Source organism: Ambystoma mexicanum, chromosome 1p (assembly GCF_040938575.1).
Source record: "Ambystoma mexicanum isolate Mex_15411 chromosome 1p, UKY_AmexF1_1, whole genome shotgun sequence".
In the NCBI taxonomy this organism is placed as follows: domain Eukaryota; kingdom Metazoa; phylum Chordata; class Amphibia; order Caudata; family Ambystomatidae; genus Ambystoma; species Ambystoma mexicanum.
In genome coordinates, this window is record NC_090921.1 from 355,306,855 (window position 1) to 355,319,703 (window position 12,849).

At 41.8% G+C, this 12,849-nt stretch overlaps 1 protein-coding gene across 1 annotated transcript in view; it reads left to right on the forward strand.

Moving 5' to 3' along the window:
- Positions 1 to 12,849, forward strand: part of LOC138483022 (sodium/iodide cotransporter-like) — a 642,342-nt gene that overhangs the window by 208,421 nt on the left and 421,072 nt on the right. Inside the window, exon 6 of the mRNA XM_069613846.1 lies at positions 4,480 to 4,620. Coding sequence (XP_069469947.1) covers positions 4,480 to 4,620 — 141 coding nt within the window. The remainder of the gene's footprint in view (positions 1 to 4,479; positions 4,621 to 12,849) is intronic.

The following is a 12,849-nucleotide window of genomic DNA, read 5'->3' on the forward strand; positions in this document are numbered from 1 at the left end:
CCACTCGGGCTGAAGAACACCGCGACCTACAAGGAAGGAAAACACAGGTTAGCAAAGGCAAGACTTTGCAGCTCTGTGCATAGCACTTACTTATCGCTTCATAGCGCTCTTAATACACCATCATTTACCAGCGGGGCTCAACCAAGCCAGTTTGCCGCGCTGAAGCTCTGCATACCATTTTAAACAAAGAAAGGCATGCAGGATAGCAACAAAACTAAAGAACAGCAATAAGACCTACCTGAACAATATCAAATGGGCCAGCGTTAATGAAGTAACTGGACCGCACTCACCCATGAAAAACAACGCGCCCCTGCACAGAAGGCAGGACGGAGAGCACACCTAATTATAACACAAGGTGAGGAGAGTGTGCCAGAGGGACTGAAATCAAACGGAGGGTGATACTTACCCCAGTCGGTCAGTCTTGAACACACTCCTCCTGTATTTTCAGGCAGAACCTTCCCCGCAGACCACATCAGGGCAAATCCTAATAAGTATACCAGCAAGTAACCCGGCTGGGTGGCGTCCCTGTGGATACCAGGTGAGCGTAGCAGATGCCCCTGAGGAGGTGGAGCTGAAAGTTGGACCTCTTGGCAAGGTCTGTGATGTGTGGAGAGAAAGAGAGAGATAAGTCAAAGATGATCTTGTTTTTTGCCTCACAAGTGTGTGAAGGGAGGGGACCCAAGGAGGATGGCCAGAGAGTGGGGAGGAAACAAGGAGCAGGCATCCCAATGAGAAGGAACTCCATCTTACTGGCTTTAAAGCAGAGATCATTGGCTGAGCACAATGCCTGAATAGCAGTCAGGCAGTCCGGTATGAGAGAGGGGCAGGGGGTAGAGGATGGCCGCTTGAAGGAAAGCTTTGTGTTGTCTCCATAATGCTGGAAATGAGGGGAGAAGATGGAGATCAAGTGGACCAGAGGGGGCAGGTAGATATTAAAGAGAATGGCAATAGGATAGAGCCCTGAGGGATGCCACAGGCAGAGAGTGAGGTGTAAGAGAGAAAAGGACCCATTTGCACTTGGAAGGGTCCGTTTGAAAGGTAGTAGGTCAGAAACACAGTGCCCGGTCTGTGATGCCAAGTGTATCATGGAGACGGTTAATGAGGATGAGTGGTTGACACTGTCAATAGCAGAAGAAAGATCAAGAAGAATCAGGACAGAGGGTGTGTTTAAGTCCAGGTTAGAGAGCAGTTCTTCACACATGTTAAGTAGAGCATTGTCTGTGCCCCTGGAAGCCCTGAAACTGGACTTGTGGTCACTGAGGCAGCCAACCATTTTGGTGTGGAAGGTCAATTGGGGGATGACCAGCTTCTCCATGAGTTTGTCCATGAAGGGGTGAAAGAGATAGGGGTCGCTGACTTTGCTGTCTTGACCTACTTTCAAAGCTTTAATATTGAAGTGCCTGATTGATTGTGTAGCCATGCTATAAATACTTACAAAACCCTCTACATATTTTCAACTTGCTCCCAAGCCCTGTAGTGAAAATCTCAAAAACAGTTCTAGAAAATAACCTCTGTGCCCATGTGATATCGCACACACGCACATACAGAAATACATTCCGACACTACCAGTATCTCTGCATTATCCAGGCTGACATGCAAAGCCCCAGAGCATTGTACGAAAACTCTACATTTTTAAACACGTCATTAAAAGCTGTTTAGTTTGAAAATGCTCAACCTAGTCCCTTTGAGTGCATTCTAAGCACTATAAAACATCTTTAATCGGCCTGGCTCATAAAGGGGCTGAATATCAATACCGTATCACACGCTCTTAGCTGTATGCTTGAATAAACCACACAAATTTTACATTTTTAGAAAAATACACAAACCAATACATTAAAACCATCTTAAAATACCCCAGTGCTCACCTTTTTAATGTTGTTGAAACCATCTTTAATAAACACCTGTCCCAGTTTCCATTTAAAAGGCTTTGCAGGGGGGCTCCCAGAACTACAATCAAATCCAGCCAAAATGCAAGGTTCCCGGCAGAGTTACAATCAGCTCTTCCAAGTTATTTAGTGTCACTGCAGGTGATCATCAGGTCAACATTCTGACAGAATTCTTAAATTCCCAAGCCCAGGCAAAAGGGGCACCTCTGATACAGCCAGGCTCCTTTTTAAGAGGTGAAAACACATCCCCTCCCTTCTTATCAACACATACAGATTCCCTGAACTCATACATTTTGTGGTTTCTTTGCAGAAATGGGGTTTGTAACAAAACTAATTTGAGCTGTTTCCTGGGTCCAAGCTGTTTCCTTGGTCCATAGACACTGTATATTATCAACAAAGTGCAGCCTTCTATTTCCTGTATACTCAGCAAGAATTAGCGAGTGGTGCTGGACCCAGGAAACCTCTCAAATTAACATCAGCCTGCATCTGTTTCCCGTGCCATCCTTTCGTCAGTTGGCTATAGTTTATAGATAATGTCAGTGTGTTTTTTCCTGGGGTGGATTTACACAGCTGTCGCAGAACATCCTGTATTCTGTCAAGCTACATATAAAGACCCATCTGTACTTTCTGCTGATGCTCTGTGAGTCACCACATTGCTGGGATCCCACAGGCCATGTCGCAAATAAAAACCCACAGCACCGCTGTTTGCTGGGTCACAGAGCTGCAGAGGGACCCATGAGAGCTGCACACAAGCTGCTGTAGATGCAATAAAAGCAATATTTTGACTTTGTAGGTGCTCTGGGAAGCATGGCGTACTTATACCGAACAGTTTTTCATTATTTAAAAGAAACACGCCTTGGCAAAGGCAATAGTTTGAACTTTTGTACAGACTCTGGCATGCACACTTTACTTATAAAGCGAATTCACGTGGGGTTATTTTGGGCTGCCAGTCTCTATTTACACTCTATCAAAGCTAGTTCAAATAACACTGATATACATTTTTATATCAAAATAGATATCAAACATTTTTATTTCTATTTTTTGGGGGGACCTTTATATACTAATTTAAAATAAAAATGCTATATACCACAATCTTAATTTTTATATACATTTGTATATCAAAAATATTACGCTGTATATGAATTTTTATATAAATGTTTTTATTAAAAATAGAAATGTTTATATTCATTTTTGTATACAATTTTATATTAAAAAGATATCAAAATAGTTTGATCTCTTTTTCTGCTTCTGATCACATCGGGGTGGAACCCCTCTGCGAGAACATCACTGCATCACTCTCCAAAACCCTAGATTCACAGCCCGCATCTTCAGATCTCACTTCGCACCTCAACCCACTTCCAAACACCGCTGTTGGATGCTCTCTATAAAATGTGTATTCACTTATATCCAAATATATAAAATGTATACCCACTTTATATAAAATATACATTTTATATCCATTGATATAAAATGACACCCACATCCTGTAAAATATACATTTGATATAAAATTGAAAGAAAAAAATGTTGATAGCTTTTTTATTAAGTTTATATCAAAGCATATCAAAAGGGTGTGGGACTAAAAGCATAAACAGGGGGCATGACCACCTGTCAAAAATGTGATGGAGACAAAAGGGGGATCCTTCTACTATTTATATTTGTACTACCATGGTTTAGGAAAGGAAAGTCTGGAGCCCCCTCTTTTTTTCTAATCATTGATAAATCAAGATACCCATAGTTTCTCTACCATTAGATATCTATCGCGGAGTGGTAGCACAATGTCCTATTGGGGCACATAGAGGCATATGGACGCACTCCCTGGAATATTGCCACATCTCAAGAAAATGGGCAATGTTAAACCTTGTTGAGGGGTTAAACCTTGTTGGGGGAAAGTGTACGAGAATGGGAAATTCATGGTAGATGAACAAAATGTGCAGCATTCTTTTTAGAGGTAGGTACTTCAAAATGATTAAGCCTTTGTAAGCACCAGTGATGGGAATGAACGTCATTACCTTTCGTGCATCCTAGGATAATTTTCTACATATTAGTGGCAGGGCACCTATTCCACATAGCCGTCATATGACCCGTGGGACAGCGCACCATTTCAAGGCCTGTAGCTGTTGTGACTATGGAATTTTGTACTGCTTGTTTACTACATGGAGCAGCAAGTGGCACCTTGATCTTGAGACAAATTCAAAGGTAACACAACTGGTAACATATCAAAAGAGATTTTTTAAAAATATATTTTTTACGATAAGGTCAGGTTAAAAATGCATGGGGTGGGGAAACGGGATAAGATATTAACAATAAAAGAAGATTGCATGAGTAGTTGCACCCATAACAGAGACGACAGCAAGGCTGTAGCTTGGAGTCCACATAAGAGAGAAAGAGACAATAAAAACAACCTCTAAAAAACACATTCAGCACATCTTTTTGCAAAATGAGAAAAGAGTTTCACATGGGACTGTACAGCCCAGTCTGAATGGACAGTGATCCAGATTGCTATATTTTTCTTATTACATTTATGGTTCTGTATGGTAATTTGCGGCCATTGCTCATGGTCTTTGTTTTTGTATCTGGTTCCTTCTACACAGCTTTGACCCCGACCCACGGCGGCGCTACACCTTCTGGACATTTGTTTTTGGCGGTACATTTCTGTGGATGTCCATGTACGGCATAAACCAGGCACAGGTGCAGCGCTATGTGGCCTGCAAAACAGAACGGGAGGCTAAGCTGTGAGTAAAACATGAGCTGGGATGTTCAGCTGTGCCACGTGGGGCATGTAGTGGCAAAAAATATACGCCATAGGATAGCGACCTTAGAGTGCCCTATATCTCATGTATGTAGCTCATCTCGCTTTTATGTTTTGGCAAATCTAGTGCATGTCCTCCAGCATTTGTGACCATAAAGACAAAACGAGCAGTAGCAGATTCCAAATGCAAAATAGAAATAGATGAGCTACTGTTCTCCGCACCTATTTCTCTCACCACTGCAAATTCTCCTCAAACCTCCAAGCCATCCTGGTTCTACTATGCCAGAGAGCAATCTCCTCCACAGTCTCCGACAATGACTTCGCCAGTGCTTTCTGTCGAAGATCTCTAAATTTGGGACACTTAACCACTATCAATTCCCTGCACCTTCCTCCCTCTGGCTCCTGTCCCCCCTATAACCAACATTTCCCAACTATGTTGTTTCTCTCTAACGTCTCCCACTCAGCTGACTTCCATCCCAACAACAGGCACATCTGTTGACCCATTTGCCTCATTGACGGCCTGGAGCTTGCCCCTCTTGCCTTCTCCTGAATATATTACCTCTTTTTTCTCACTTTCACTTGGGGCCTTTCGTGCCTGCTTTAATTTAGCTGTTGTCCCAAAGATCCTCAAAAAGCCTCCGGTGGTCCCCAACTAATCCTACTAATTATCGACCTTTATCTCTCCTTCCTTATTATTAAACAACTATAGAGAGTTGTCTTCAACAGGATACTCACCGACCATGATAAAAGTGACCTTGAAGACAATCTCCATTCCAGATTCTGCAGGCAACACTCTGCGAAAAAGTCCTTACCCATGTCTCCATTTTTCTGTCCATTGCTCGCTATTGCAAACAGGCCTCTATCCTCATCCTTCTTGACCTCTCTGCTGACTATGATATAGTGTTCCTCGGTGCTCTGCCCTCAGCCTTTTACTCTTCATCCTGTATCCCAGGTCTCTCTGACAACTCATTGCCTCCTTTGTGGTCTCTTATCTCTTTGCAGATGATTCCCAAAACGTTTTCTATTTCACTTCCCTCATCCTCATCTGACTGCTTGCATCTCCGATTGCCTCTCAGCAGCCAGGGAATGGACATTGGTTATCTTGGTTATCTCATTCTTAACTCTGCAAATAAAAAAGTCACTAAAATGTCAGCCTCCAATGCCACTAGCACCTTCCCAATCTATTTCCCCCCTAACTTTTTCTCCGCTCCCCATATGACATGCAACTTTGGGGTTCTTTTTGACAGCAATCTCAGTCTTCACTACCTTAGCCCTCCTACCATAACTGATACCAGGAATAACCTGTTCAATATCCGGAAAAACTGTCCTCCCCTTACGTAGCATTCCACTAAGGCCCTTATTCTAACTCTTGTATTCAGTTACTCTGACAGCTGCACTGACTCCACCTTACCCTTGCTCTATAATTCTTCTACCCACTACATCAAATACCAAATAATCGACTTCCTCAACCTCTATATTCTTCACCACTCTCCTCCCATTCTGGATAACAGTGGGGGTTCCATGTTGGGTGTCTCTCTATGCAAAAATCAGTCCCTTTTCAAATGTTTACTTCTTGTCTTGAAATTCATCCATGGGCTACAGTCTCTCCACACCCAACCTGGCATAAACTATCTTCCACTACTCTCTTCCTCACAACCTCTGGTCAAGCACCCTCCTCAATTACGCCATTCAATGGGCACCCTGTGCATCCTCTTGCTTTCCAATCCTTCTCCCTCCTTGGATCTTTCCCATGGAACTCACTACCCCATCTCATCAAAAAATAACACCATCACGCGCCCCTTTAAATGTGCCCTTAAGCTTCACCTCTTAAGGCAGCTCTGTTAGTATCATAATACGTCACTCCTCCTTGATTACCGTAGCACCACTATACATTGGACCATACTCCTTGAAAATATATATTCTCCCCCTGGATTACTATCTATCTTGTCTCATTCCTAGTTTGTGTGTCATGCATTACCTGCCATTAATCAGTCAATTGCTAATTACTGTTCCTTTTATCGTAAGGCACATGGTTTAGGAGTATCCTGAATACTGCTCTTACTAGTAACAGCAGTGTTCCAGGTAATCCTGAAGTGTTGTAAGCTTTGTGCATTGAAAGTGTTTTCGGTCAAAATACCTGTTCTCTCGCAAAAAATATGATACATACTCACTGACACCCAACATGGGAGAACTTGCAATAACTACTGTATTGATCAACAATTATTGATTTGGGATTGTTTCTATCAAGTCTAGCAATGTGCCAGGGAACTCACTATCCATCATCAGCCATCAGAAATGTCAGGTTCTTGCAGGTTTCATTTTCGGTAACTATTAGAATATCATCGTACACCCACCTGCCCTACGCTTTCACCCTCTACTTCTCCATGTCCCCAGGACCTCAAATTAACTGTGAATATAAGTTTGAAAACTGCCCTTTCCAAACTCCTGTTTGGGTATGCAGGAGGTAACCCATCACATCAGCATAGGGAGCTGGCTGGCCAGTGTAAGAGAGAACGTTCACTGTAAGATAAACCCTACATCTATCCGTCTATGTATATTGGTACAAAGATGTTGGTGAAGATCTCTTTAAGTCAAAATTGATTTCATGCAGTGACCCACTGAACCTCATCTTATATGATCTAACTGGAAACACATTTTAAGAGACATATCGCAAATATTGTTTTTCCTGCAAAAGAACAAAGATCCTCTGTAATTTCAATAATATACTAAAAGTAGCCCTTTCTCTGATTTAATCCTTTTTGCTCAGTTTATTTACAAAATATAAATCTTCAATTTGCAGCGAACATTTATGCCATCAAAATTCTAAAATAGAAAAAACGGTGCCGTTGCCATATTTGAGGAGCGTCCTGGTGACATGTGGTTTCTCAGTGAGGCCATCTCGGAGCTGTGTGGTTAGTGGTAGATCTTACCAAGCAGCACCCATAGTGGGGAAGGACAGTTGATCAAGCTCTGGTAATACATCCTGCCACCACACAGACCCAAGAAAAGCATGTGTTTATTTAGTAGGGTTTCATAATGGGCTTCATGCCCACTTCAGAGCACTGTACACTAGACAGGGGCAGGGGCAGGGGATGTGTGGAGGAGGGAGAACAAGGAGAGGGAGTCTGGTTTTAGCAAAATACAGTGTTACATTCCTGGACATGTGGAGCTATTTTAAACAATCATTGGGAACGTCCATAAAGCTGGCTTTCTTCTAAAAGGCCAGAGTTAAAAAAAAAGGCTATCCTCTACATTTGCAAAGCAAGACCTTTGCCAGTAACCTAATTACAGATTTGCTATTGAAGATCAGTCCCAATCGACTGCTTCATGACATCTGCCACATTCCCAAGCTCTCGGTTTCCTCTGCAGTCTTACTTGTTTTTTTCTCTCTACCGTGCATGCTCCATAAATCTGCAAGAACTAATTTGCATACTCATGAAGTCATGTTGTTAGTACTTGTTATATTTTCATAAAGGATGGATCACAAAGGATTGCATGGAGAGAATTGAGTGGATGGAGAAGACTGTGAGAAGAAACAATCTTCACGATTTGTTCTAATTTGGAAAAGCTTGTTCAGCACAATACACTGACAAGAAGTGCCACAATTGCTTTAACAAATGTGATGCGGGCAAGAGCCCCACACCCCTACCACACCGGCTTTCTGAAACTTTTTGGGAAGAATTAAGCTCACTTTAAAAACAAGTTATATCTTGCAGTCACTAGGCGAGTATGTTCCCAATATTTTTTATGAATATTTTTTAGAATTATTCATTCAATAAACTATCATGTTATATGCCACAGGTCAATGTTGTCACACCCTGGGAAAAACGCATCCTGCATAGTAACATTTCATGGGAGGTGAAACACACAAGTATCATATAATTGTCAAACGTTATGTGCCATTCCAAGATGCCAAACGTGAAACCGCTGCTTTAGCTAAAATGCAATGGGCCATGCAGCTGATTGTTGTGGATTGGGAACTAGGATTCAACTTAAATAAAGATGTATTGGGGTTATTTACAAGAGTGGGCAAAAAGGCAACTCAACTCTTCAGTAACAACAGGATGGGTTCTCCTCAAGTAGAATTTTTTTATTTTTTTAATTTGTTTTGCATTTTTAAAGCGCTGACACAGCTCACGGGCATCAAGGTGCTATTACAGGAAATGTTTGTTTTTTAGCTGCGGAATTGTTTTTTTTGTCTTAGTTGCGTATTTATAACACGCTTAAATACCCAGAGGTTTCTAAGCGGGGACCCGGGGATCGTACCTGTGGTGCTTCGTGTCGGTGAGCACGTTGCTGCTGAGCTAATTCTCCTCTCTTTGAGACATGGTCACTTCACAGTATTTTCCTCGTAGGGCAAAGAGGTCTGATTGTCTGTTTCTCATCCTCCACTCTGGGAAGACACACTTGCTTCTGGATCTCAGGGTCCATGGAGCCCACATGCTAGACCAGTGGGAGGGCAGATGCTAGCCCCAAAACCTTCCCCATATGGTTGCCAATCTGAGCTGTCCTAGTAACTTGCAACTTCCCAATCTCAGAGCTTTGCCTTATTCACCAAGAACCCTACCTTATTTTGTTTATAAATCGTCCACCATGCTCTCATTCAAAAGGGAATCTCTCTTGCACCTTCTGCCCTCTCTGCTTTTTCTCATCCCAACCGCCTTCCTAATATTCCTCATCTTCTCAAGAAAGTTGCTTTTAATCTTTCCTCTCCCTCTTGCCAACCTTTTTGGCTGCTTCTAGACCTTCCCCTTCCTGATGTTCATCTCTCAGCTTCATTGAGATGTTTCCACTTCCTTCCTAGTTACTCCTCAACCTCCTCAACTTCATTCTCCACCTCTGCTCCAATACCTTTTCATCTCAACTCTAAAGTCTCTCTCTACATCCTATCAAATGGTTCTTCCCATCTCCACTCCAAACTCTCCATCCACTGCTTCTCAAATATTCCCAGCCTCTTCAATTTTGGATTTCCTATAGGCTCTTCGATGCTGCTGAGCAGACCGCCCTTGTGCACTCTCCCACAGGATGACGGTGGCTATACCAATTCTGCTCCTGGTGCCCACTGCAAACCACTGCAAGGATGTCTAATGTCTTTTATTCTTTCAGTGACCACACAGGAGGATCATACCTACTAGGCCCATCAAGTTAGAGATTCATACATAACTGGGGGGAACCTCTTAAAGAGACAGAGTCATAGAAGGTGCGTAGTTCGGACCAGTGTTCTGCATTAGACCAGAGACCAGGTAGGATGTTCCAGAGCATTCCACCCTAGGTCTACAAGACCCATAGTTATATGACAGGTGGTGTCACCCAGCCGCTGTGGTGAAGCCCCAAGCCTGTGCATGAGGGTTGTGGATGGGGAGCTTACCAATTCTTGCCCAAGTCATGTTGTGAAATTATTTATCCACACTAAGAGTGGCAGCTATAAACAAAAAAAAGGCAAGTTTCAATAACAACAAAAACATGGAGCAGGGCACAAAAGTTTAAGAAATCATCAATGTACCAAGCAACATTAGTAACACCAGTCCTAAAAAATAAAATATAATGCAGCATGACAGTGTAAAAATAACCATGATTGTAAAAAAAAAAACAGTCTTGAAACAAAAGGAGTGCTTTATTAATAATGATTTCTACTTTAGTGAAGCTTGTTCAGTACATCAACAAGAGAAATTACCAGCTGCTTCAATAAACGAAATGCACCCACACCTCTTCTCCCATCCCAGCAGCTTTGCAAAACAGCATGGAAACAAGTACACTTTCTTTCAAAAACCATAATCTGTGTGACAAATATTTGCCTATAAAACAATGCAAATTCATACACTATAAAGTATCATTGTATTACACAGTGTATCTATACGTTTTCACACACAAGCATAATACACACTCAACGGAAACACTAGTGCATTGTTGGCACACACAACCAAACAAGAACATTGTCAGCCAAACAAACAAAAACATTGTCAGCAAGAGCTAATAATAACAATAATGAAAAGTAACAACACAAAAGCAAAAACAATATAAATGTACTAAGCAGTGTAAAGAACAAAAATAAGTGCGATACAGCACAAATGTGGAAAGGACATCATTGGTTCAAGCAGTATGGGAACAAAATAAGTACTTATAAGCCTCTTCTGACAACAGCCTCCCATCTTAGATAGTACTCAGTAGCACAAACTTCTAAAAATGTCCCGCCTTATTGCAGAGAATTTTCAGACACCTTATATACTCTTACCAGCCGGTATTGGGATCCAGCCTTATGAGCTATCATCAACTACAACAATATCTCACCATCTTGAAAAGCCTCTGCTCAACCCACAGGACCAATGTCTGCTCAGTAGAACCACATAAGTCTCTGACAAGAGCCGAGCCCTGTTCAAGACCGTCAAACATTGCATCAACCCCCTACCAGACACCTGAATCCATTAGGAGGTGCAATACAGTGAACATGTACTTCATAGACAAAAATCAACAAAATCTATGTTCACAATGACAACAGCTTACCACAATAGACGCCATGACCCTTGATGGTCAGAATTCAAGACCATAACATTTGAAAATCTCACAAAGAGCATCATAGAAAAGGCTCTCATTACTCGCCTCCACACTATCAACACTGAATACGTACAAGGTATCCTCCCAGACTCCTTACAAAAAGACCAAAACCTACTATTGCCTCTGCAGGAGTGGTCCTTTCTTCAGTGGGAAAGTGGGTACTCTGCCTCTTATTACTACTAAACGAGCAGCAATAGCAATCAAAATGAAAACCGGCACAGCCCGGCAGGTATACCTCCTTGACCTCTTTTAGTAAAACGGGCTGAGTGCAGTCTATACTCTTCAGGAGTGGTGTGAGCTGGTACAGAAGCAATGCAAACAACAATAATATTGTGTTACCAAAATATAATTTGCCAACCAAGGGTCAATAAAAATGGGATCTTTCATTAAACTAACAGAAATGCACACAAATTAAAGAAAACACTACTGGCTCACCTCTATAAAGGATGTGAGGGGTCAGTAATGCGAGGCAGACAACTGTCTGATGATTTATCAACACATGCCATGTTGTTCTCAAAAGAAATATGATAAAAAAAATGCCTCACTATCTGTACTCTGGTGTGGATTTCCCTGCCTACCCAAAACTAAGGGAAGACATGCTAACACAGGATAACTGGCCCTCACACTTAGCAACAAATACACAAAGAACATATATGGCAATACAACATGACATGAACATCATTTACAGTTTCTTAATAACCTTCTAATGTCCTGGGTAATTTCCCTTTCCAAGGATTCAAAGTCGATTCTGCTTATGATCTCCTTTCTGTTGAGAAAGGCCTCAAATCATTTCTTGATATTTCAAGTTTGAAGTAAATGTTTGTTAACAAAGGTTCGAATGATAGCAAATCTCTTCTCCTTGGTAGAATATCCACTTTTCACTTCCAGCAAATAGCACCAATGGTAATCCTAGCCACAATGCTTTGTCACCGTTTCAAGACGATTTGCCACAGTTCAGACAGAAATGCAATATCCACAACTGCCAGTGATACATAGTTCTTGGTTATCTGTTAGTATATCCTTAGTTACAGTTTTAGAATTCACAGTGGAATATTTGGCAGGGTGAGTATTCAGTGCTGCTGCTTCAGCTTCAACAACTTAACTTCTACTTGATTCACCATGAGAACAGTCACCTTTGTCTCACAGTACTCCACCTTGTTTAGACTATTACAGTGTTGCATCTTCTAGACAGGTTTCAAAAAGATATACTTTAAAAAACTTCAACACCTTCAAGTAGGCAAGGCACTATTCCTCTGAATATCTCTCTTCAAAAGAGACAGTCTCTTTGCCTCTCTTGTTTGTCTGCCACAATAACAACCTGAGTTTGCCTTTAAAACTCACTTCTCTCTGTCTTTCACACTCTCTGGCACTATAGGCTGTGGGCACTTCAAAATAGTCTTTACAAGCAGCCAGTTTCCCTTCCCCAACTTTACCTGCACCTTTCTGCCAGCTGTCAGCTCAGGAAAATTACCCAGAAGCCTTGGTGCCACTTGTTTAGCTTCAGGTAATACGTGCACACTTATATCATAGGCCAGTTTAACTGATAGTAACTTCACAGTAACAGTTAGATTGCTTTTTAACTCTGAGAAAGGCTGGTTTTGCTGTTTATATGGGGTTACTCTTGGCTTGGGAAATGCTTGTTCTCTTTCTCAATAATATA